Below are 25,753 nucleotides of genomic sequence, written 5' to 3'. Positions count from 1 at the left end.
ATCCGTAGAGGTACATTTAAATAAAAAAGGGGGGAATAAGATCTCTAACCTCTTTAACAGTTTTTTTTTTTACTTTAAGACCATGCAGCAGCTTGGTTTAACGTGGTAGTTATGGTTATGCACTTTGCAAAAATACGTCAAGATAATGTTTTTTTATATATATATATATGACATGAAATTAGAATACTAAAAACCCATGTTCGAATATCCATACTTCCATGCAGTATGTTAAATGAGTAGAATGTGCAAAAATGGAGTTGACAGTAGGCAGTTCCCATATGACTTGTGGAAGGGTTTCCCAAACGGGTTCACCAATAAGGGAACTTCAGGTGGTTTGTGATTGATGAAACAAAACATAAAATTAAATAAAAACAATCTAAATAAAATGCTTACTAAAAAATATTACATATTCTTTGTTTATCTGCAGGTCATGAGACCATTAACTGTCATTAGAGAACCATGAACATGCAAATGTGTTAAAATCTTAACGAGGTAGGGGAGACCGGGGACAGTTGCAACAGGGGATGGTTGCAACATGCCATTTTTCTCCAATCAGAAACAATCTAGAGTGATGACACTCATACTGAACATGCACAGTTAGACCCTCCCCCCACCAAGAAAACAGTAGACATATTCAACATCTGCTGCTGCATTTATTGAACAAAACTTGTTTTGGAGGTATGAAAGTAAATTTTTTCATTAGATATATTTTTGTCATACTGTCCTGAAATTTTGTATGAAATAATCAAAACTTACTTAGTTTGAATTATTGTTTTGTTGACTTCTAAGTGACATGGTTAGCATGTGTCAAAGTCAGTGTGTCTAGCAGGAATATGATGTTCTGTCATGGCTGATAGGGTCGGGGACGGTTGCAACAAATTATAAATTGCATGTTTAATAAAAGTTTGTTGCATTGCAAATTGTTCAATACTTCCTGTCTGACACTGAAATATGGAGAGATTGAATAGCATCTGTAACACCTGCACACTGAATCTATGTAGGACTATGTTCTACACATGAACAAACAAAACTCAATAACCGTTATTTGATAAATATGACTAAATAAATAAATAATAGGCTACAATAATATTATTGAAATAAACAATACTATAATATTATAGTAGGCCTAAAACAATTAATATTTTCAGAATTATATGCTCATTGAGACAAAAAGCTTAAGTTAATTAATGAAATTTAAGGTATTTTTAATCATGTTGCAACCGTCCCTGGGTTGTGTTGCAACTGTCCCCTGGGTCGGGGTCAGTTGCAACATCTGACTTCTTCCATTCAAATAAATACTGTGAACGATATGTCATATATAATCATCTTTAAATGGTATGGGTAATTAGCAGACAGATGCAAGTTTAATATATAAAAATTTGGTTGGTCTAGTCCAAATAGTCTCTGAGTAATTGAGAGAAATGCAAAAAGTGTTGCAACTGTCCCCGGTCTCCCCTACATCCAGTAAATATTTCAGATAGATTCAGATTAAAAAGTTTGGTAATCCGTGACCTTCTGCATCTGCTCATCTGTTGTGTACTTTGCAACCCAGACCATGGGTTTCCTATCCCATGAGGCTAGAGGGGTGCTATAAGTACCAAGAACGTTGTTCTTTATGATTGTTGTTAGTGCATTATGCCAGGTGTCATATATCTTCTAGCAGACAGATATTACCCGAGTTTACTTTTCTTAATGTTTATTTTTTTTATTTTTTTAATGTAGGGACCATTGTATGGAATAAGACACTTGAGTGTGCGCTGTATTCTGAATATAGTCACGGCTGAAGTAGGGCTGAACCATGGTCCCGGAACACATGTTTGGAGGGCCCCCCTCAGTGGCAGACCCCTTATATATTATCCTACAATCAGCAAGTGGGATTTGAAAAAAAAAAATTTTAGCAAGCACATATCTTGGAGGTGTTTTGCCATGAATATATTCACAATATAGCAGAGCCTCTAGCAAAATCTTTTAATTAAATACAATTCGTAATATATAAAGCTTAAACAAGAGTCATGCAAGTTAACTCAAGTCTAATGCAGGGCCGTGTATGAAGGAATGTAATACTTTAAAAAATAACCACTAGGTGTCCTCACTCCTGTCTCAGTGTCATGGCTTATAAAGGCTTGAACGTGTCAGACTGTTATGGCACATTGTTATGGCATCACTCATGTATAGCCTAGCAGACGAAAATCCTACTGTTAACAAAACTTTATCTCTGTATCACTGAATTATAAACTATTATGGTATTCATAACAAGTTGATTGTCTTTAAAACTGCAGATTCTTTGATCTCACTTGATATCACTTGTTTTTGGTCTCATTTCAAGATTTGCCAGATTAAATAACTGGTTTGTATAATACAGCACATTTTTTTTCCTTTCTATTAGCTGGTTTTAAATGCATTTGTTCATGGATGTCCTGCCTGCACTCAGTATAGAGGTCAGCTGCCACTTTAAGAACTATGATAAATCAGATTGAGTCAGAGCTTTAACCCTTAAGAGACCTAGTGTAGCAGAATTGCAACATTTGTATAAAGCAATTAATTACCTAATTTTCACTAAATGTGGATAAATACTACACGTGATGTAGCAGTAGAATAGATGACACTCAGAAATTGATAAAAGAATGCAACACTGGGCATTAGGGGTCAAACATGTTTCTATTGTTCTCACACAATGGAGTTTCATAATTAAATTCTATATATAACATTTTTAATGAAGTGGTATTAAAATTACCGGTAATACATTTAAAATATTTACACTTAAAATGATGAAATATTGACATTTCTTAATTTTTTTAATGACTATCCTTACTGGTTGTATATATTATTTTTGAAATACATTTGTGTTATGAATTCAAAACTTTTATTTAGTGTTCTGAAAAATAGTAGGGAAATTTTGCAACCCTAAATGCCCAGCCCTGCAATTTTTCAAATTCAACTCCAATGTAATTTTGCCAAAATAGATGTTTTATAACTAATGGCTTCCTAAAGACCTTTTAAAGGGGTCCTTTTATGCTTTTTCACTTTTTCAACTAAAGTTAGTGTGTAATGTTGCTGTTTGAGCATAAAAAAGATCTGTAAGGTTACAAAGCTCAAAGTTTACTCCAAAAAGAGATATTTTACTTAACAGAATCCTCTTTTCAAGAACTACAACGAATGCCTCGTTTGGACTACAATGCGATTTTTCAGGATCTTATGAAGTCATAATGGTGCTCATTTAAATAACCCCTGCCCACAGAAGATGCAAAAAAGGGACGAGGCCTGGCTGAGCTGCATTAGAGAAGACAGTGTTGTCGCTATGTCAAAGAGATACTGTTTTTTCAACAACATTTCCAAAACTCATTTGTTTGACCTTCCTGGCTGACGAACTTAGAGTAGTTACAATTTATTTTAAACACTGTTCCTGAACATTAAAACCGTTTATCTGTGCACTGCACATTTGTTTTCTGCAGCTTTTGTAAGCTCTCGCTTTTGTAAGATGGTTCACCGCTCCTTAGTAAAATTAGCCATGATTTTGTGATCGATTACTGTTTGTATTACCTTAGTTTTCCGACAAATATCACAATTAAATGGTGGATAACATCTATAATGTATAAGAAAATTACAAACATACCACTCTGAAATGTCCTGTGAATTCCGTGCTTGCAAAATCTGTGCATGAAATCCATTCTGCACTGTCTTCTTGTTCATTAACATCGTCAGGGTCTGAATCGGGCTCGAATTGTTTTGAAAATTGACGCCATGCTTATTCATATTTACACTAGAGATGAACTTGCAGTTATGGAGGGGTGGGACATTTGCTAATCACAACACACTGGGCCAGCTAACCAATCACAGGACATTTTGTATTTCGGAAGGAGGGGCTTCATCGAAATAGGCATGTTCTAGCCAGACTGGGGAGAGAGGAGCTGAAATAATATGTGAAAAATAATGCGTTTTTTGAACAATCAAGCATGAAAACATATTTTAGTACACTCCAAAAACAAAATCCAGACTTTGTAAAAGGGACCCCTTTAAAGGGTAAATATAAATATAAATTCCAAGGGTTGGTTTACCCAAAAATGAAAAAATTGTCAGCAGTGACTCAATCTCATGTCGTTCATCTTCGGAACACAAATGAATATTTTAATGAAATCAGAGAGATTTCTGTCCCTTTATCGACAGTCTATGCAACTACCACTTTGACGCTTCAAAAAGTTCATAAAGAGATTGTAACTAATCCATATAAATTAAGCGGTTTAATACAAATTTTCTGAAGAGAAACAATCGCTTTATGTGACGAACAGATTGAATTTAGGATTTTATTCACATATAAACATTGATCAGCGAACATAAACCTAATTTTAACTGTACTTGCTTGACGTGCGAGAACAAACCTCATTGGTTCTTGAGGAAGTTCAAACATGTTGCAGATAACACACAAAAATGAACCTCATTGGTTCTCGCACGTCAAGCAAGCATGCTTGAGCCTCCGTTTGCCATATCTGATGTGTGCGTTGATTAATGTTTATGTGAATAAAAGCCTAAATTAAATATGTTCATCATATAAAGCGATCGAGTCTCTTCAGAAAATTTGGACTAAATTCATATGGATTAGTTACAATCTCTTTATAAACTTTTTGAAGCGTCAAAGTGGTAGCTGCGTAACTGTCAATGAAGGGACAGAAATCTCTCAGATTTCGATAAAATATCTTCATTTGTGTTTAGAAAATGAACGAAAGTCTTACGGGTTCGGAACAATGTAAGGGTGAGAAAATGATGACAGAATTTTCATTTTTAGGTAAACTATCACTAACCATGTCATCAAATGTTCAGCTATATGGATCTTTCTCTCCCTCTTTACCTCATCTACAGTACTTCCACCTCTTTTAGTGTGAACTCATCAGTGGGGCCTTTGGTCTGTGTTACCATGACAACCATGTCAACAGCACCCAAGAGTGGACTAAACACTGGTCAGTTCAGAGGCACTTTGCTGGCCAAGGCTGTGGAAAAACTGTGTGTGTGTGTGTGAAGGCATGACAGCTTATGCGTGTATGTGGTACTATGAGTCACTGTTTGCCTGTGCAGGTGTGTGTGTCTCTCTGTCAGTCATCTTCCCTGTTTTTGTGACAGGACTTGTATATTTTGCAGTCTGTGGGTCAGTTGGCAGGTCCGGGGTCAGCCAGGGGCATGGTGTGCAGGACCTCGTCCAGCAGCTGCAGGGCACGGTGTAGGTGAACTTCCACCCAGCATGGTGTCTGTTTGATGGTCTGTCGAGGGTAGTCAGGTCCCCAACCCTTTACAAAACTCAGACGCAGGATACACAAACGACGCAGGTCATCAACACCTATTCCAGCTGCCGCTGACAGACCTATAAAAATGTATAAGGGAGAGTGTGTATTACAGAAAGTAATCTAGTTTTTTGAAAGGCATAATTTGAAAACTAGGGCTGGACATGTCGTGATTTGATTCTAATTCACTAGCTCATGGTTCGATTCTGATTCATTTGGGAATATTACAGTTATAGTGCCCATTTTGCTGACATCTAAGGAAATTCTCTCTCAGCTATAAGTTGTAACATTGCTCTTTATTTAATAGAGGATAATAGGATAATAGAGTCTTTTTTTAAGATTTATTAATAGGACTAGCTCAAAAGAGTAATTTGTTCTTGAACTGGACTACACTGGTCATGCGGTTTGAACCAGTTTATTAGAGTCAATTGCTCGTGAATCAGACTACATTGGTTGCACTGTTTGTTTTTGATTCACTAAAAAGAACCAGTTTATTAGAGTCAATTGCTCGTGAATCAGGCTACATTGGTTGCACTGTTTGTTTTTGATTTACTAAAAATAATTTGTTCATTTGAGTTATTTACTTGTGAATTAGACTACACTGGTCACTTGGTCACACTGTATGTTTTCGATTCACTAAAACTAGTTCATAGGAGTCATTTGTTTTGCAATCGGGCTAAACTTGTCATGCTGTAAGTTATTGCATGCAGCTTGTGATGACAACTGAACAGAAAGCTGTATTTTCTTGGCATAATTTTGCTGTACCCATGCTTTTCGTCTCATGACGTTCAATTCTGAAAAAAATTTACTTCTTTTGCTATGGGGCTGTAGATTCAACACACTACTGATGAAAAGCGGTTCAGGCATTTGGGATGTTAAGAATCGTTACCGAGATTGTTCAGAACTGGAAAATCAATATTTGTGGGACCAGTGACTCACTGATGGCAGGAGCAATTCCTCCAACACTGCCAGGCCCAGGGATGTTTCCTGCTACCGCTGCAGCCTGCGCAGCTGCAGCTGCCTGTGCAGTCGCCGCTTGCTGCTGCATCTGCCTGTGACACTGACGAAGATCAAACACCTGGAGGAATAAAATGGAATAATTTCACCAGCACTTGGGACAATTGATCCAAATATTTCAGTCCTTGTTCACACATTAATGTTTAATTTTACTGCTTAATTTAATTTATGCTTGTTTCATGGAAAAAAAACAGATTTACAATGCCAAAAACATCTGTAGTATTCGTCTATAGTGCTCTGGCACAAGGCTGTACCTTTCTGGATTTGATGTCTGATTGGATTTAATTGCAAAGAATAAAGCAGTGCAAAGGTGTGTTGAACCTTAATGAGGGCTCCTGGGTAGATCTTGTGAACAGCATCCCCTGGTGCTCTCCCTGCCTCCCTGTCCAGGTAGTAACTTTGCACGAAGACAGCATGGTCACTAAGGCAACGCATCCACACGTCCCCCTCCCCACGGCACTCCAGCTGAACACCTTTACCAATGTGAAGCCTGTTGGGTGGATGTCAGGTGTTCATAAGTTTGCATCTTTGTCGATTCCGTATATGAATGAATGTGTATATCTATTATGTTGAATGATCGCTGACCGTGCCCTCTCACTGGTATCAGTTCGGTGAACATTGCTAAGCTGACCCAGACAAAAGCGGTCCCCACCCGAAGGGTCCACATATCCATCCACTGTCACCACAGGACAGTTTGCTAGAACCTTAAACATCTCCCCGACCTGCACGTCCATCTCGAAATAAGAGATTGAGCACCAGAACTCTGGGCCTGTAGTGTACACACAATGACACACAGGCTCATTACAGTGTTCATGTAGATGTAAGTGTGTGTGTGTGTTTGCATGATGTACCTGGATGGTTAGAGACCGGTTGAGGGTATGAGGCTGGTGTGTGATGCTGAGACCCTGATAAAAAATTTTTTTTTTTACAACGAAACACAATTAAGAATACAATGATGATAAGACAATAGAGAGAAGTATATACTGTAAATAACAGAAGTATATCATTAAATAGCAAACTATCCTTATATAATCAACATTAAACATTATGCAACATTAAACATCTATCAATAAACATTATGATGAAAGTAAAAACATTTATAATGTTACAAAAAATTCTATTTCAAATAAATGCTCTCCTTTTGAGTTTTCTATTCATCAAAAAATCCTGAAAAAAATGTATCAAAATATTAAACAGCACCCCCGTTTTCAACAGTAATAATTTTTTATCATTTATTGTATATGAGATTGTTCAATTATTTTACAGTTATCATTATTTATATTTTACAAAAACTGTTGACATGATCAGTATTTACATACAGAAGTGGCTGGTATGAGGGGGAGGGGCTTGCTGATGACTCCGCCCATTCTGTTGTGGTCCAGTTGGAGTATAAGAGGCTGTGCTGGTCCCTGTCCAGGTTGTTGCTGAGACATAATAAACAGATTTAACACGACTTGATACTGATTTCATATATGAGTCTTTCACTGATAATATCATACAAATAAACTGCCTTACAAACATATACAACTTCTAAATTAAGTCTCAATGATAAAATTAAATACAGTCAATTGGCGTACACAAGACTGTACATGATTACTGCATGCACTTACTGTGGTAAGATCCCTGTGTCTGTGTGTGTTTGGAGGTGCTGTATTCATTCTGACTGATAGAGGGCTGCTGGGACGAGGGCTGGCTGTGTGTGGGTGCGTGACTGTGTGTTGGGGTGGAAGGTGGAGAGCTGGAGGTCAATGCCCGTCCCGCTGGGGAGGCGATCTGCAACAGTCCTTCAGGTCGTTCTACCTGCATGGACAACCTGGAAGCACTCGCTTTAAAAAGAGTTAGACAGAGAGAATGAGATCAGTTGTGTTAATACAACAAAGAGGCCATGATTCCACTTGTTTGGTAGTCACAGCTAGTAAGGTGAAACCACCAATGTGACAGCTAAAGCATGAACTGTCACACAAAACAAGAAAATTCATTTTACTATCGATTTGTTCCAAAACCACATTTTATGTATTTTTAAATTATAAACACTAGCAGTCAAAAGTTTGGAATAATTATGATTTTTTTTTAATGTTTTGGAAAGAAGTCTCTTATGCCAGTGTATAAAATATTATTCATATTATACGGTAACACTTTACAATAAGGTTTCATTAGTTGACATGAACTAAGAATGTCTACAGCATTTATTAATCTCAGTTAATTTACTAGTAAATATTTAAAACAAAACGTATTTGTTAACATTAGTTAATGCACTGTGAACTAACATGAACAAACAATGAACAGCTGTAGTTTTATTAACTAATGTTAACAAAGATTAATAAATACTGTAATAAAATGTATTGCTCATTGTTGGTTCATGTTAATTAATAAATTAATTAATGTTAATAAATAAGACCTTATTGTAAAGTGTTACCTACTATATTTATAGAGTCAAGTTAAAAATAGTATTTTTTGGTCTTATGCAAATACCTTCTAAAACCAATCAGGGTCAGGTAAACCTAAAATCACCCTCACATCCCTATTATAATCAATCTATCAATAAATTAAATACATTTAAATTAAGCTAAATAACTTAAAGGTCCCATGACATGAAATTTTCACTTTCTGAGGTTTTTTAACATTAATATGAGTTCCCCTAGCCTGTATATGGTCCCCAATTTTCTAGAAATTTCAATCGGTGTAAATCGAGCTTTTGCTATCTTTCTCTGCCTTTGAGAAAGTGGAAGCTCAATCGCGCTGATCTTGAATCTCCTCTTTATGACGTCATAAGGAGGAATGTTACCTCCCCTTTCTCTGCTTTGCCCGCCCAGGCGCCCAGAGAATATTCCGCCCATGAGAAAATAAGCTAGGAAGTAGGAACGCGCGCGCGCGATTTTAGTTTGTCTACGAGAGATAACATGGCTTTTGAGCGAGCGAAGCATAACAATTGCTCAATAATTGGATGTACAAATGAACACCGAAGGGTCAATACAGAGCTGGGCTTGCTGAACGTCTGAAACTAAAGTCTGGATCACTCTCTTTAGCTCAGCTACACACCTCGGACAAGTAAGTCAACTAATGATATACAAGTGTTGCTTTACTGTTTATGGTTACCTAGATTGTTACAAGTAGAATGTGGCTGTAACATTAGCTATGCAGTTTATGTGTGTGAATACACACACTGTAACGCGAGTGTTGTACACTTCTTTGTTATTTGGATAACCGTTTTCCTGTTGGTATATGGCGCGCGCGATATCCGCATTTCAAGATCGCAGAGCTTGATGTAATTGTAATAAGATAAATACAGACGTTACAGATCTCTCATGAAAAGGCAACAGTAGGTTCGCGTTAGCTACATGATAATAACTGTAAACCATCCGAATAAAGTACCGTATCCAGACATAATATTTTAAACTAACCATTCGGAAACGTCCTGCTGGAGCCGCTGAGTTGCAACTTATTCATCCGTTGCTTCTCCATCCGGATCAGATTCTGGGTCAAATTGAAATGCTTGAAAGACTGCGTGTCTTCGTGCCATTGCTATATCCAACGTAAACATGCACGCCACGGTACCGTTGCGTAAGATGGTCAAGGCCACACCCACCCTCCACCTTGCGCCGCCTTTCTCCTCCTTTCTCCTCCTTATTAGTATTTAAAGCTACAGACACCGAAACGGCCTGTCTGAAGGAAGATCATTCTGGGACTGGCTTGTAGTGGCTATAATTCTGCACCGAGGCTGAATTTTTGGAAAGAGATTTCAGATACAGTACTAGGGACCACTAAGGCCTATATTAAAGCCTACAAAAAGTAGCATGTCATGGGACCTTTAATAAATAAAAAAGTAAAATAAACGTATTATATATGTCTCATAATGCAATATGACGATTACTGCCTTGATCAAGCTTTGCTATACTTACAGGGTGGAGAGAGGGGCAGGCTGGGGTAGAGAGTGACAGAGGAAGTGGTTCGCTGGGGCGGCTCTGGGGACATCAGTCTCAGTTGCTGTGGGCTGTAGTGATCTGTAGGATGATGGTCTTGCTGTAAGGTCATACTCGACGGACCCTCCATCTGGATGCAGTCATGTATGTGCTCTTCTTTTATCAGCCTGCCTGAGGGATGAGAACGAGTGTCAAAACATTTTTGAGCTCCTTTCCATACTCCTGTTCATTTGTCTATCTCAGTGCAAGGCGAGTCCTTGCATGTCTTGATCTGACACATTTTATGGCAGTCTCTGTCTGATTAAAGGCTGGCTGCCAGCAGCATAGCGATCAGGGCCGTCAGCGATTAGCCCAAATGATTGTTTGAGACATTCTTTCACATGTGGAGAAGAAATACAAGCGCTAATAGCCACCACCATTCAGTCAGAGCTCCGCTCACCTGTGTTTGGCAAACTGAATCCCACTGCAAGACGAGAAGAAAGAAAAAGTGACATAGAACACTGCGTTATATAATAAAATCACAAAAAATATCAACACTGAATCACGTTCAAGTATACTGCATGTTCCATAACAAAATATTTCCCTGCTAAAAACTTTTTGTTCGTTTCATAGCAGTTTGTGTTTTTAGAAACATACGCACCGATCCCAGGGGACACCACTCGCTCATAGTGGTAAGGGTTCACACACACGTTATCGTACTTCAGATCGAATGCATACTGACAGAACTTGACATGCTTGAGTTCATTCTTGTGGAGGTCCGGCCATCGCCACAGACGAGCGTATATGACATGAGGGAAACCCTTCCGCCCAGCCACCTAAGAAGCAATGACAACACTTGATTTCAACAGTACAGTATTATAACAGGGCTTAATTCACACTCTCACAGCTATGACTTTTTTTTTACTTTTAGTGTGATATTAATAATACATTTTGAAAAATTATGTATTTGACTCAAATCATTTTTACAGGGATTTATTGCCTAATATTAAAGGTTAAAAGTTACATAGAATTGAGTTACGAACATTTAGCAAAGAGAAGGATTCTGTTATACCTTTTTGTTGATAATTTAGTTTTTCTTATATCTATTTAGTATTATTTATTATGAAAAATTCCCTGGACTGCATGCACTGGTAATCGGAGTGTCCTCAGTATCATATTCATTCTCTACCCTGTCCCGAGTCTTAACACCGTTCCAAAGAACTATTCAGTTCTCAGAGAAAAATGTATTTGATGATTTTGGCTCACGAGAAAGACATAACTAATGGCTTAGACATAGATGAGTTTGTTACACTTTTTGCCAAATGAAATATAAGACTGTAGCTGTAATGTGATGTAAAACACGACTGGAAAATTTGACAATCATGGTCTCTCATCTTTGTTTAACAGACCTTAATTATGAGACTTTACGTGAATATTAGGGCTCAAAAATAATGAATTGCTTTTAATCTCGTGATTTATTTTCAGAATGTCAGGTTATTCAAAAGTTTGGGGATGGTAAGATATATTTTTTATGTTTTTGAAAGAAGTATCTTAAGTTTGCCAAGGCTGCATATTTATATAATCCCCCCCCCCCCCCCCCCTTTCGAGATGCCGTCTCACTTTGATATAAAGTATGTCACAATAGGGAAGAAAAACTATCGCAACCTCAGTTTCATGAAAATTTTTAAGATTTTAAGAAATGTTGTTACTGTTTCACAGCGCATCCAATCATTACACTAAATACCAACTGGACATGAGTAAAGAACGGTCAAACTCTAATGGATGGATAGACAGGTCTGAAGTCAGGGATGCTCTACCATGCAGAACTGACCCACAATCAGAATATAATCTAGTCTCTTACAGCTCATGGTTCAATCAAGGTCATTCAAAAGTACACATAGAAAGATGTTACAAATGGACAGAAGTCAGAGAAAGAGAAGAAACAGAAGATAAAAGTACAGAGAAACATTTGACTCTGCCGTCAGACCATCTTCTCTAAATCATGTGTGAGTGGCAACACACTGTGACCTCATTTGCTATTGGAATGACTTACAATTCTCCACCCAGGAGACTGACCTTCCTGAGCGAGTCAAAGCAGAGACAGTCGGCGCACAGACTGAGAGAGCTGGTTCACTGCCAAACCCATTACGTTTTACAAACTCACACACAGACAGAGCACCATATTAAACTCTCAGAACCCTCTCATTTTCATAAACATAACATTTCTCCACTAACAATAACTCCACTAACCCTAATAGCTGTGCGTGACATGAAACAGAGTTCAGCACACATGCATACGGATATTACGGATGCACGCATACATTCAGAACTTGTTGCATAAATGTCCCACTTGAATGCATTGCACTCATGCTTCAAATACTGACACAGTCGTCTCTCTTCCACATACACAGACTACGAGACAGACAGGCTTAAGCTTGGCCATGCCCCTTTCCTGTGTTTCAGACAAAACAACCCTTCCTCACCCTCCACCCGCCTCTCTCCCCGTCTACAGCTGGGGGAAGGGAAAACTTTCTGTCTCATTCTCCACGGGCCTCTCCTCTCTCTCTAAAACCATGAGCTGACTATTTTGGGAGAAAAGATTTCTTCCATGTTGACATCACTCATACCTCGATTCTCCTCCTCTGATGGTTATAAATGCCGCAGAGGTGAAAGTCTGCCAGACTTTTGGTCTTAAACATGAAAAGTGATCACGTTACAAAATGACATACTGTATTAACAGCCATTATTATATGATGTGACTGTTTATTTGTCAGTTAAATTGTTTATGCATGCTTTTTGGATTAACTGGCTCTTTAAGTGAATCTTTTTCAGTTAACTATGTTCGTGAAAATTCATTATAACGTAGAGTGCAGTCACTTCTGTTGTGGAAAAATGTGGTGCGTGTCTTTTCCTGTATTTTGACATGTAATTAACGCTGACATGCAGGAGCTTTATTTTATATTGTTTATGTTCAGATTTCATTTGAAGTGGAGAACTGGCCACATACCCTGTTTACACTGTGTCAGTCGCATGAGGAAAAATAATTAACACTGAAAAATGATTAGACTTTTCCATAATAACAGCCTATTTATGTGTAAGATGATACCAACAGCCTGGTATACAATATATTACCCTGCTGAAAAGACCAACATTGCTTAGCATGCTAATATTTGTGTTATTTTAGTATAAATACACACATATATATATTGAAAGATTATGTGTATTTCATTTAACTTTAGTCAGATGCATTTAAATTGTGACTGTGCCTCAGATGCAAGATTACTATCTGTGTCTGTAAAGGTGTGAACCAAATGGCCCATACAGATGTATGGCCTGTAGAAACTGATGGGTGTGAATGACAAAGAAACAACGTTGCTCAGAGTAGATTGCAGTGTAGATCAATCTCCTGTGGGAGGTCCAAACAGTTTTCTATTGTATGTAGCCCTTTTGTCTTCATACACGAACTTTGGGTTAAGATTAATGAAGGACGACACGCTAACATTGCTGCTGAAGAACTGCTACACGACAAATCTTCAATAAATTCTTCTCCCCACACAAACTCTGGTCAAACGTACTTATTTTATGTATTAGAGAAATCGAATACATTGGCGAGCCACCCAAACGACCACTCGGCCAAATACAGCAAAATCTAACAATATATATTATATATATATATATATATATATATATATATATATATATATATATATATATATATATATATATATATATAATAGAGTATTTGTTAATAATTAATACTTTGCATTGACTTTTATTGTTAGATTATCAGGTTTAATTTTAACTATGTATATAATTTTATCTACATAGATTTAATTTAAAAAATTTAGTTTTAGTCATTTTAGTACTTTAACTTCAGTTCAATTTCAGTTAGTTGTTAATGCAATATTTACAAGTTTCGTATACATTTTTTTTTTAAGTTTAAGTTGTTCATCTAATATTTACATTTTATTTTATTTTTATTTCAATTACCAAAAACTGGCTAGTATATGTTGTGTTTTGGATGCTGGTGCCTATGTTGGTATGCTTGTTTCCCCATCAGAATTCTTAAAATAGAACTTGCTTCCTTGGTCAAGCAGCTTCATCAGAAGTCACTGACCAGTTGTAGTTTCACCAGATCATGCATTTGTCTGATTGTCACACGTGTGATTAATTTGTGTTAAAAACCAATGATGTTGGCTGTTAATGCTCTTACCTGCAAACGTCCGTCCAGCGTTCTTTGTATGGTGACACACTTGCTTGGATGGACTCCATTTGTGGTGATAGCCGTGATGAGGGAGTCAAGCTCATCTCTTTTCTCTTTGAGTTTCTTTACCAGGCTTTCAATGGCACGTTTGGCGAAGCTCTCATTCTCTCCTCCCTGGCGGTGGCACATCAGGCTGTGAACGATGCTTAAACACGCATCACTGCTGCTGGGGGCATTCACAGACATTCTGCTCCCACTATTTTAGAAGAGAAAAATAAATAGTTATGCATGTGGCTTGGACACTTTACCAACACTTAAAAATGTATGATTGCATTGGATATTAAAACATAAAATTCTGAGAAAGGTTTGTTATCTAATGCAATGGTTCCCATCTGGTGAGTTGCAAACCTGGTCTGTGGACAGCAGGGAAAAAACAATGCAAATACAAATAATACAATTATTTAAATTAGGGCTGCGATATTGAAGAAAAATGTGATATGCGATAACTCATAAAATAATGTGATATTCGATACGCGATACAATCATTTTGAAAGTGTGTAAAATAAACTTAAATTACCTTTAAAATATATTTAAAAATTATATAACCTACATACGTATTTCACATTGTTTTTGTGACAAGAAAACATCTCTATACAGTAACTTCTGAAAGTGAACAGCAGTGTTTACTGTAGCATAAGAAGTAAGTGTTATTTTTACATCAGTGTAAACCACGGGGTTTAGGGTTTCAGGTAGGCCTACATTAGGTTTATTTAACAACAGAAACGGAATAATCAAATGTAAAAATAAAACACGGCTTAGTTTTCACTCTATTAATTAAATATATATAGTATACTGATTCTTAATAAAGCTACAAAAGATTTTCTCTGTCTTTTGTTCATGACCCCAGTCAAGCCGTAGCGATATGCATATCGCGATACATTTGCTATATTTCGATAGTTTCAATATATTGTGCAGCCCTAATTTAAATGTTATGCTCATTGTATCTATTTAGTATAATTGTATATAGGTTGATAGTCAGAATACATATAGGCTTATGAACTTTCAAAATGAAACCTTTTATTTTTGACTTCCATGGCTATGTCTCCAGTCAACCTATACTGTATTATGTCATAGTGTACTGTATTTGTGTATAAAATGCTAAATATTGTTGGCCTTATGCAGTTCACTGTTACATTAATATTTGGTATTAAAGACATTTTTGTTACTTTTGTTACTATTTTAAAACTATGTTGGGTCACCAGCCCACTTGATGTCCAATAAGATTCTGAAGCAAAGCCAGTGAGTGTAGAACCACTGATCTAAGGCAATACAATTCAAACATTTCAAGTGTGAATAAAATGTCTAAAGTTTTCACAGCAATAATGGAAAATCATACAAATAGAAGAATGTACCACAGGTCTCAGAACTGGGCATTTAGACTGACAGTGCTACACAGGTGATGTGGGATTTAATTTCAAGTAGCCTGATAGGCAGTAGCACAAAAAACACTAATGTTTTAGTTTGAAGATATATAGAAAATTCCAGTTCGATGTAACTACATTTATTAACTAAACAAATAAATGTATATCATATTCCATGATATGTGTAGCAGCTATATCATTCTGAACTTCAGTAAGGGAAACACCGAAGAGTTACTTCCTGAATCAGACACTAGTTTGTTCGGTTTCACTCTTTCTGAGACAGTATAGTTACTTCCACAACTATTAATAACTAAATACATAAAACATAAACGGCAAGTTAACATAAAGACTACTTACATGTTATGTGTCACATGTGCTTTACTCTTCTGTGTATGTCTGCGCCCGTCTGAATCTGACTCGCTCGCGCGCATATCCAGTGAGTGAGTGAGTAGTGTGTGTGTGTGTGTGTGTGTGTGTGTGTGTGTGTGAGAGAGAGAGAGAGAGAGAGAGAGAGAGAGAGGTAACTCCCCTGGCGATACAAACGTAGAGTTATAATAAAACTAAAATCTGAATATGAAACAGACACCTACGCCACAAGACAAAATTTGTGTGTGTGTGTTTCATTAACGAGAATTTTTTTTATTTTTTTCGCGGATTTAAATCATTCTAGTTCCTACAGAGCGCAAGTGTAGGTGCAATAAGTAAGTAGATTAATCATGTTAACAAACAAAAACTTTAAATCTGCTTCAGATGGTTTGCTGGTCTTGATGATCCCACACTAGACTGGTCAAGCTGGAGCTCAGCTGGTTTACCTGGGCTGCGTTTCTCAAAAGCATCGTGAGCTAAGTTGATCATAGGCTAGGAGGCCATTAGTTTGAAGAAAGCATGCAATACTACTACATATTTTCAAAAAAGGACTCCTAAAATGTTTATAAAATGTAATCAAATTCTATAGGACGGTTGACCTAAGCTATTAATTCATTAATTTATTAACGTTAATTAAAAAAAAGTCAATTATTAATGTTAGATATTGATATAGGCCATGCATGTTTCGTTTTTCATTCTGTTTTATGTTTGGAAACCACGAGAGATGGATTCGGTTTATTTTATTAAATCGAAAGCCATATAGTTTTTTTTTGTTTTTGTTTTTTACTGTAAGAAACAAAACCAAAGAAAAAAAAAATCAGGGTTTATTTTTTATATTATCGTCTTGGAAAATCAAAATTACTTATTTATTGTAAAATACAAATTGATGTAAATTAAATATAAATAAATAAATGTTTATACATCTAATATTACTCTAATGGTGGATAGAAAAATAGAAAACGGATAACTTTATACAAGGTATAAAAAATATTATCCAGATTATATTTTAATAATCTTTGATCTTCCCAAAAATGAAAATTCTGTCATCATTTACTCAGCCTCAAGTTGTTTTAAATCGATATGAGTTTCTTTCTTCTGTTTGAACACAAAATAATATATTTTGAAGAATGTTGGTAACCAGACAGTTGATGATCCCCATTGACATCCATAGTAGGAAAACAAAATACTATGGGGACCAGAAACCAATTTTTTTTTTTATCTTCTTTTGTGTTCAACAGAACAAAGAAACTCATACAGTTTTAAAACAACATGAGGATGAGAAAATGTAAATTTTAATGTATATTCTCTGGCACAGATATTGTGGTGTCCATGTGCTGATATGTCCGGTAGAGGGCGGTAGAATATTCAGAATCAGCCGGACCGCAACAGCGTGTGAATCACTGTACCAAACTCCGCACACCTGGCAGAAAACATCCGACTAAAGCTATTCTAACAACATAACAGCGCGTGTTTCGATGCTATCTTCAATGGTGGGAAATCAATAAACCTCGATTTTTTTATGATTAATATTTATATATAGCTTAAATATTAAAACGATACATTTCTGTTTTGCACATTCAAATGTTTGCTAAGTTTAGTTTCATGCAAATCAGTTGTGCAAAACAAGCACAGACAATTTGGCGAAGTACACTTAGAATTAGGCATATGTATAAAGTTAGATGTCAACACTATTTTGACTTCTCATTCTACTATTTTAGCGTTTGTTTGACTGAAAGTCTGACGTTTACACTGCAAGATGGATGTGAAAATGAATCCTAGGGATCCCCAAAAGATTATTCTGGACAGCACATGCACCGTCTCTCTGCATGACCGGTGAGATTTAGTTTAGCAAAAATCCTATTGTCAAGAAATACATTTGTTTACAGTTCAACTTGAGAGTCACTGTATGGTGTGCTTTAATTCTCGGTCTTGTTTTGCTCCTCCTTGTAGTTTCACTAGTTTGCTGAAGCTTCAGCCAGCAGATGTGATGGACATCACCTCCGCAGTGAAACAGCAGACTGCAGCCTCGCTGAAGAACCAGCAGCTGGCTATGGAGATGGCCAACAGACCTTCTGTGCTGGCCGCCCTGCATAATGTATCTGTCAGACACTTTCTGTTTGATAAAATACAAAAATATCGGAGCTGGTGATCTCTGATGCTAGACTAAATAGTTTCTGTTACTCTTCCTCTCTGCAGAATATAAATAATCAACTCTGCAAAGTGAGTGCGAAGGCAAGGCTCGGCCATCCCTTGGGGAGAGGGTGCATGGTGGGATTGCGGGGGCAAATGAGAGGAGGAGGAGGAGGCGACGACAGAAGAGGACTAGTCAAAGGATTTTATACAAGGAGAAGTGAGTGACAGCGTAAGTGAGAGAGACACACCAGCATGACGTTATATCTCATGTACATGCATGTGTGTGCAGGCATGAGTAGACAGCAAGGTGTAGTCAACACTCTAGGTGTTCAGAGGGGTTGTGGCCAGCAGCAGCAGCAACAGCAGCAGCGTGGAGGCATAATTAATTTGACTGGAGCAATGAGAACCAGAGGAGGAGGAGCCATTAGAAGGACAGGTGAGAACAAGGGCTGTGTCCGAAAGCTTAGGTAGCTGACTTGTTGCCTCGCTTCCCTCTCAGGCAGCATTTGCACACGAAGGTACCTCCCAAAAAATGGACAGGCTTCTGAGGCATTGTAAAGGTTTAATTATGTACAACGAAATAGAGAGCGATGATAATTAAGCAAATATTTAATTACTATAATAGTAATTTCTAGCTAGAAATGACATCAAAAGTGGAAAAGTTAGTGTAAAATGTATACCTAAACTGACCCCCAACTGCAACTTGCCAGATGCCATATTTATTTTTTGCTCAAGTGTCACGGAATATCATAGGCAGCGAAAGATACACCTTCAATAATCAAGGTATCTCAATAGACAGGATGTAACATGAACATTGAAATCGGACGTACTTTGAGCCAGTGATGTCTATCCACCTTATTTTGCTACACGAAAGTAAGCTATTTTCTGTGGACGTGTGAGACTTCTGATTCATTAGCTGCTATAGGTAATTAACTAGAAGAAAAACAAAGTGCAGTAAATTGTAAAACTGTTTGCACTACAAACTAGTGTGATTATAATGACAAAAATACATTCAAATAATATAACAAATATTTCAAATTCAAGTTACAAATGGCCATGCCTGCTTTTACATTGAATATAAGGTGGATAATAATACTGTATCTATTAGCATTCCTATTCATCTCAATGCTTGGCTTTGAAAGTACTGAATTGCACCTTTTTTGTGTCTGTTATGTGATTAATTGCTTCATTTTGTGCTAGAATTGTTTATATCAGACTGAAATTATTATTAGGGAATTTGTTATAGAATGAACTTCAGCAACTCTTTCCTAATGTTTGGATTCTTCAGGAAATGCAGAGCAACAGGTGCCACATCCAGGAACACCACAAGGTTTGGCAAACTTACTAGTTCTTTGGTTGTTTAGATAATGTCTATCCAGCATAACCTCTCTGTAACTGGTTAGGCCAAGTTTCTGATCAGCTAATCAAGCGTTGTTGATGTGTACTGTAGCCTAAATCTTAAGCAAATTCTTCTGATTTCCATAAAGATGTCAGAAGCAATTTCCTGCAGGTGAAAGCCGACAACATTCACTGTTCATTAATATTGCCTGCATATTTGATTGAATATATGCCTGTAACTCCATCTGCTTTTTGCTGTTTACACGTTCAGTGCGTTCAGTTAGCAACGAACATCAGATAAACAGAAAATATTGCAGCAATTTACCTGGTTATGGAAACACTTAGGACAAATGGGCTCTGTTCCATTTCTTTTCAACTGTTGCAGATAAATTCATTTCTTGATTAATAATTTTTGCTCTGCTCAATAGCTTGAAGTACTAAAAAGCTGCCAGATGGCTGATGTTACTCTCAAAAAGACATTCTTCTTCACCTCACTGAAGTGGTGCAGTTAGATTCAGTACATGCTTCATTCATGTTTAATGTTTTCATTCATAACCTTCCCATGGCTATAAACTCTCATCCTGTGTGCACAGGTGTTGTCAGTTTGACATCTAACAGAGGGCATTCAGGGTGCAGCCGGGCCAGATTCAACATCCATCAGGTTCCTTCTCGGGAACTGTTGGATGAACAACTGGATGAGTACATGTCCATGTCCAAGAGCCGTCTGGACGCAGAGCTGGATGCATATATGGCTCAGGTTGATATGGAGGACATGGCTTGATGACCTGAGACTTATTTTTTTTAGTTTAACCCTAACTAATGGAGCATGTAATCTAACTTGCAGATAGACTGTTCTGTTACAGGGTTTTCTGTCCTTATTGATTGACTCCAGTAGACCTGAACTTGTACATAGTTACTGCGTCCCTCAGAGCTCTGCTGCTTCGAAACCCCTGACTTCAAGTTTGTTACTCTAATTCAACAATCATTATATTTCCTGTAGTCCTACTGAGCAAGAAAGAATTGAAAGCTTTCCAAAGGCTTGAGCTGCTTTCAAGAAAATCTTGTTTCTGAGAAAATCGTTTCAATAGCACTTTATTTGGTAAACAGTTCCATTGAATACTTGCATTGGATGGACATGAATCAACTCTCAGTTAAAACTTTGCTAATTCATATTTTATTAGCGGTTTGTAATGAGAAACAGATTTGTTTAATCGCCGACATCCGTTTTTCCATTTTGGTTGTAAACTGTATCACGATTCATATGAGACAATTACTATGATAGACTTATTTGAGTTATAACTGGTCTGAAGGAGATACATGTCAGCCATCTTTTGTTTTTCACAATTTTTTTGTATCATTACAATTTGATCACCATATGCAAAATTGTACACGTATAGATATGTAATATTGGATAATTTGTTACATTTGGTGATTAAAAAGAGAAAAGTTAACGTGGAACTGTTTAAACCTTCACCCTGTGGTGATAGTTGGTTTTCCTGTTCTTTAATAAAAGATGTTTGGAAATTGCTGTCTTTGTCTCGGGCTTCGTTTTTCTTTGATTAATTTGTTTATTTTAATTATTATAATTGCTAGTGTACAAAATTCTCTAAAAAGGAAAATAGCAACCCTCCACTCGCATGTCCATGTATAACAATTTGCTTAGTGATTTTTCTTGTTCTTTCGCAGCTAAATGAGCCAAAGCTGATTATTTTGAAAATCCCAGACCACGGGTAAGTCATTCATTAAAACACATCTGCTGTTATCACTAATATAAAACAATTTCAATATCTCTCCCAAGATTCTGTAGTTCTTTCCTGACATATGCTGTTGAGTAGTGATGGACCAATGACCATAGATTTGTTTGTGCAGTCTCCGGTAGCTGTGGAAACAAATGAGTTGGCCCTTTTTGCAAAACCATTTTTGCCAAACTGTGTCCTTTCATGCTGTCATTTCATAGATCAGTGCTTTTAAATAAGAGAACCCGGAGAAAGATGTTTTTAGAATGCTTCAGTTGGATTATGTTTATCCTTTTCCTCATAGTGTGTGGTACCCTAGATTATAGAAGCATCAGATGACTCAACCTCTGAATCCCACTGCACTCGAACCAGTATCCAGAGTTTCTGTCTGTCACAGGAGGATAAGGGTGTTCTTTAGTACTCTTTCGACTTCTCACAGGTCCAGATAAATGGCAGCCCTTATATTTGATCTCAAGTGACAATATACTGGTGAGGGGGGAAAAAAAACTCTATGTTGCATGAACTAAATTTTTAAGTTAAGTTTTAAGTTTTGTAATGGCCAGGAAATGTAAAAAAAAAAAAAAAAAAAAAAAAAAAAAAACCATAAATTAATTTTAATGAATGATCAGTTCTGTTTCACATTCTTAAAATAAAAAAGTATATATATATAAAAAAAAAATATATATATATATGTATATGTGTGTGTTTGTGTGTGTGTGTGTGTGTGTATGTGTATTCTTTTTTTTTATTATTAATTAATTCATTTATTTATTTATGACATTTAAATAAAGAAATTGGTGCTTGAAGATAATCTTGGTAAATGCTAGATGTTTGCCCAGCAGGGGGTGCTAGGTGTTTGTAGTCTTCTGTAGTTTAAAGTCCAGAAGGTTTGATTTAAGAAGAAACATCCCACAGTGTGGGAAATTAGTATTTCAGTAGCTATTACATGTTACCATGGTCCACACTGGTGTCTCCAGCAACATCATATATCAGAATCACATGTGTAACTGCAATTTATGAGATACTAGAGCAAACAGAATGAGTTATGTATTACAGTTATTATATAGAAATCGATAAGTGAAGGATCTGCCTCTACTCGCATCACTGTCAAGAGTCAGGCTCTGAATGTTCGCAGGTGGCCAGACCTTCACTTTCCTTCAAAATTAGGACAACACTACAACGCTTTTATTTTCCTGCTTCAATAGGAATTTAAACCAATCTGTATTTTTGAGCCATCACCCCATACCTCTGGTTTTGTCTTTGCCCCCCTCACACCTTCTAAATGGTTTTAATGCTTCAAGCTGTTAGCAGAAACATTGACTATTTGAAGTGCATGTCAGATAACACTGTTTTCTATATCTCTCCTTATCTGTTAGGCATTGTTTAAACATCCAGACACACTGTGGTCCAAATCCAATTTTCTTTGTCAAGCCAGATCTTCTTCTTCAAACCCAAGCTCACCCTGGGGAGGCTGTCGGTGTTCATTCATGGATTAAGAGTAAATGTACTTTTGTGTGATTTATGCTGCAATTGTGCAGAGTTGAAGGTTTCAAAGCTTCATTTGTTGTTTGTTTACAGACTCATGGTTCTACAATATTAATTGTTTTCTTGAATTATTAAGCACACATGTTTTTCATTGCCACTCTGTGGATCATGGATGGATCATGAAAAGTCAACCGTTTCAGATGACAACAACTTCTGTGCATAAATCCCACTTGCTGCATTTATGACCCTGTTTACCAATTCAGCCAGTTCTCAGTTGGAAACAGGTAAAAGCTATCATGTCAAACCTGTATCGTGTGCTGTGACATGCATTTTTTTTTGGCACCATCATGCGTTGGCTCTTAGCAGGAGTCGGTTTGGCTGGTGAGCTGCCACCCATATCCCTTCTTCCCTGATCTCTTATGTCCAGACACTTCATCTGTAATATGCCACTCTGAAGACCGGAGGAGGGTTGCCATGGCATTCCTGCCAACAGTGCTACATTCAGCAGGAGATGATGTCAGAGATGAAAGTGGCTTGGCAGAATGACGCTAGCTATCTCACTTTTGGCCCCTGTGCTGTGCAAGGTGAGTGAAGACAAATAATCAGGACTAAGATTACATGATCAGGGGCATCACTTTAGCTTGATTGCTATCATCATCTCCATGGTGGGTAGGTCATTTATAACCCCTTGTTCCATGCTGTTGTTAATAAAACAACATCTGTAATATTTTTGTGCTGCTCACTGAGCACAGATTTCATTGTTCGTTTAAGTGTTTTATGAAGTTTGAGACAGCTGTCTCATCTGAGTTTCATTATAATGTACTGACGCACAAAGAGGAGAGGGCTGAGGTTCATCCACGACCACATTATTTTGACAGACTTTCTGAATTAGAATAAAAAATTAATGATGTGGGACTCCCCCCCCCCCCCCCCCCTCCCCACATACAGATGAGCACATATCAAGATGATGATGTCATGTCATTGCTTGACTTATTCTCTTCAGTTTGCAACATCTAAATGTTTTCATATGGCGTCCGAAAGTCTGATTTGCCCACTTAACATGACTGCTAGTTTAAGCTGTGCTTGTGAAACAAAATGCACCTCTTTCTCAGGACACACCACAATCCTACCTTAAAACCTAACCAATAAGATGACAAATTGGCTATATTGTGTAGCAATGATAACAATCATTTATGCAACAGTAATCATGTTTTTTTTTTTATTCTGTAAAATTATTACGTTTTACAATATTACATTTTTAGAAATGCCATGCACAAGGTATGTCGACTTATGGCAGTGGCTTCAGAAACAGTGTGGAACACAATGGATGTGAACAATTGGTGTGGGCAGCACATCTTAAGTAGGTTCGTTTTTCAGAATGGCTCTCTAAGACAGTCAAAACTGTGCTGACCATATCAGTGCTGCTGGGAGAAAGATGTGAGAGCTTGCAATCCACTGTAAACTCAACCTTTTTGGGAACACCTACAGGTAAAATTGCCAATTTTCTCCACCTCAGAAAGGTTGCCAATGCTTCCTGGCTTTTAGCTTTACTGGGGCTGAATTCGAAAAAGCATGCTATTGCTACACATACTATTTTTTTCTTTATATGGCAGAAAATAGTGAGTGGGGTATGCTAGAATGCCAAGAAGTCATAATTCATCAATAAGTTCACACTACAGATCAGTGGTTCGCATAATATTTAGAACCAACTGAAATCACATGGACACAAAAAAAAAATTACATGGTCCTGGTGGCCCTAGGAGCAAGTTTTGTCAAAATCAGAGGTTCAACATGATTTTATGTGTAGTTTTGTTATATATATATATATATATATATATATATATATATATATATATATAATAGTATTTGCGGGCAAGTGGCACACAATTTTTTTTTTAAATAAATCAGACTTCAAAAACATCAATAGAACTGGGTTTAGAACAAGAGTTCATCTTTTGAATCTAGCTGACATTTTGCGCGAGAACTTTTTCTGCACGCATAAATACTGAAACCGTACGGAATTATAAGTGAATGAGGCACATTTCCATTGCCTAAATTGAAATAGTGCTTGCAGTGTCAACTGATGATTATTATAACGGTTGTTTGACCTTTTTTCTTTTTTTTTTCCAAGACAAAGAGTAAGTGGATATAAGATGTGCATAATGTGCTGAATAAACTTAGGAAAATAAGTGACACATTGTCTTGCTCTCTATGTACCTGAATCTCCTCCTCCATCATGCTATAATTGTAAGACCAGAAATAACTTAGTTGTTCCTGTGCGTAAGTCTAAACACACAGTACTCTGATAGCAGTTGATCACAAAGCCCCCTCTAGCACAGACTTGGGAGTGTAATTCCATGGTAACAGAATAGACTAATTAAATTGTACTGTACTTCTTGATGACTGACATGCTGTAGAGTCTTTCATATGTTTGTGCTAAAGACCGTTTTTACTAATTAAATTAGCACACACAAGTCATGCTGTGTGGAAAAAGGAATATCATTAATTGGCCTTTTTTTGTGTGGCGGATCTGATTAGGGTTCAGACTTTGTGCTGATGAAATAAAATAAACAGTACTAGATCTATTTGGTTTACACCACTGCATGTAAAACACACATGTGTGTGTGTGTGTGTTTATGCACACTTGCACAGTGTTTATACTTTTTATATTTTCCTACATGCAGCTCTGCTCCAAAGTCCCACTAGCTTGTCCAGCTACTGTTGTCTCCTGCTGCTCCCCAAAGAGAGAGAGAGAAAGAAAGAAAGAAAGAAAGAAAGAAAGCCGGGAGCCAGTGTCCTGCTTTAGAACCAGCAATGGTTGCATTTTAAGGTGAGTTTACACAATGGCAAATAGCACAAGAACAGATCTCTGGTGAATGTGTTT

The 25,753-nt window shown here is 37.0% G+C and overlaps 2 protein-coding genes across 3 annotated transcripts; one reads left to right on the top strand and one right to left on the bottom strand.

Moving 5' to 3' along the window:
* Window positions 1-1,721: 1,721 nt before the first annotated feature.
* Window positions 1,722-16,280, bottom strand: smad10b (SMAD family member 10b). Its single transcript, XM_079894558.1, has 12 exons — window positions 16,169-16,280; window positions 14,400-14,646; window positions 10,848-11,022; window positions 10,647-10,670; window positions 10,187-10,378; window positions 7,898-8,113; window positions 7,607-7,711; window positions 7,139-7,192; window positions 6,873-7,056; window positions 6,609-6,777; window positions 6,210-6,348; window positions 1,722-5,350 (listed from the first exon to the last, which is right to left on the bottom strand). The coding sequence occupies exons 1-12, from the start codon at window positions 16,240-16,242 to the stop codon at window positions 5,139-5,141; spliced, it is 1,791 nt and encodes a 596-aa protein (XP_079750684.1). The 5' UTR covers window positions 16,243-16,280; the 3' UTR covers window positions 1,722-5,138.
* Window positions 16,281-17,548: 1,268 nt separating this feature from the next.
* Window positions 17,549-20,435, top strand: chtopb (chromatin target of PRMT1b). Of its 2 annotated transcripts, none has more exons than XM_079893967.1 (7): window positions 17,549-17,667; window positions 17,896-18,010; window positions 18,128-18,272; window positions 18,374-18,527; window positions 18,600-18,746; window positions 19,599-19,640; window positions 20,242-20,435. In XM_079893967.1, the coding sequence occupies exons 2-7, from the start codon at window positions 17,934-17,936 to the stop codon at window positions 20,427-20,429; spliced, it is 753 nt and encodes a 250-aa protein (XP_079750093.1). In that variant the 5' UTR covers window positions 17,549-17,667; window positions 17,896-17,933; the 3' UTR covers window positions 20,430-20,435. The 2 variants fall into 2 exon arrangements, with proteins under 2 accessions (XP_079750093.1, XP_079750092.1); XM_079893966.1 differs by having other exon boundaries at window positions 18,128-18,278.
* The last annotated feature ends 5,318 nt before the right edge of the window (window positions 20,436-25,753 follow it).

The sequence above is a fragment of the Squalius cephalus genome (assembly GCF_949319135.1).
Source record: "Squalius cephalus genome assembly, chromosome: 15".
NCBI classification, from domain to species: Eukaryota; Metazoa; Chordata; class Actinopteri; order Cypriniformes; family Leuciscidae; genus Squalius; species Squalius cephalus.
Note: the sequence above shows the minus strand (reverse complement) of the source record. Positions and strands in the feature narration are given on the sequence as shown.

Excerpts from the sequence above, each read along its gene's own strand:
- chtopb (XM_079893966.1), top strand. The coding sequence starts at position 17,934 with ATGGATGTGAAAATGAATCCTAGGGATCCCCAAAAGATTATTCTGGAC. Across the intron at positions 18,011-18,127 it reads ACCGTCTCTCTGCATGACCG|TTTCACTAGTTTGCTGAAGC; the intron begins GTGAGATTTAGT and ends TCCTCCTTGTAG. Across the intron at positions 18,747-19,598 it reads AGGAGCCATTAGAAGGACAG|GAAATGCAGAGCAACAGGTG; the intron begins GTGAGAACAAGG and ends TGGATTCTTCAG.
- smad10b (XM_079894558.1), bottom strand. The coding sequence starts at position 16,242 with ATGCGCGCGAGCGAGTCAGATTCAGACGGGCGCAGACATACACAGAAG. Across the intron at positions 8,114-10,186 it reads CCTGCCCCTCTCTCCACCCT|CGAGTGCTTCCAGGTTGTCC; the intron begins GTAAGTATAGCA and ends CTCTTTTTAAAG. Across the intron at positions 7,057-7,138 it reads ACCGGTCTCTAACCATCCAG|GCCCAGAGTTCTGGTGCTCA; the intron begins GTACATCATGCA and ends TGTACACTACAG.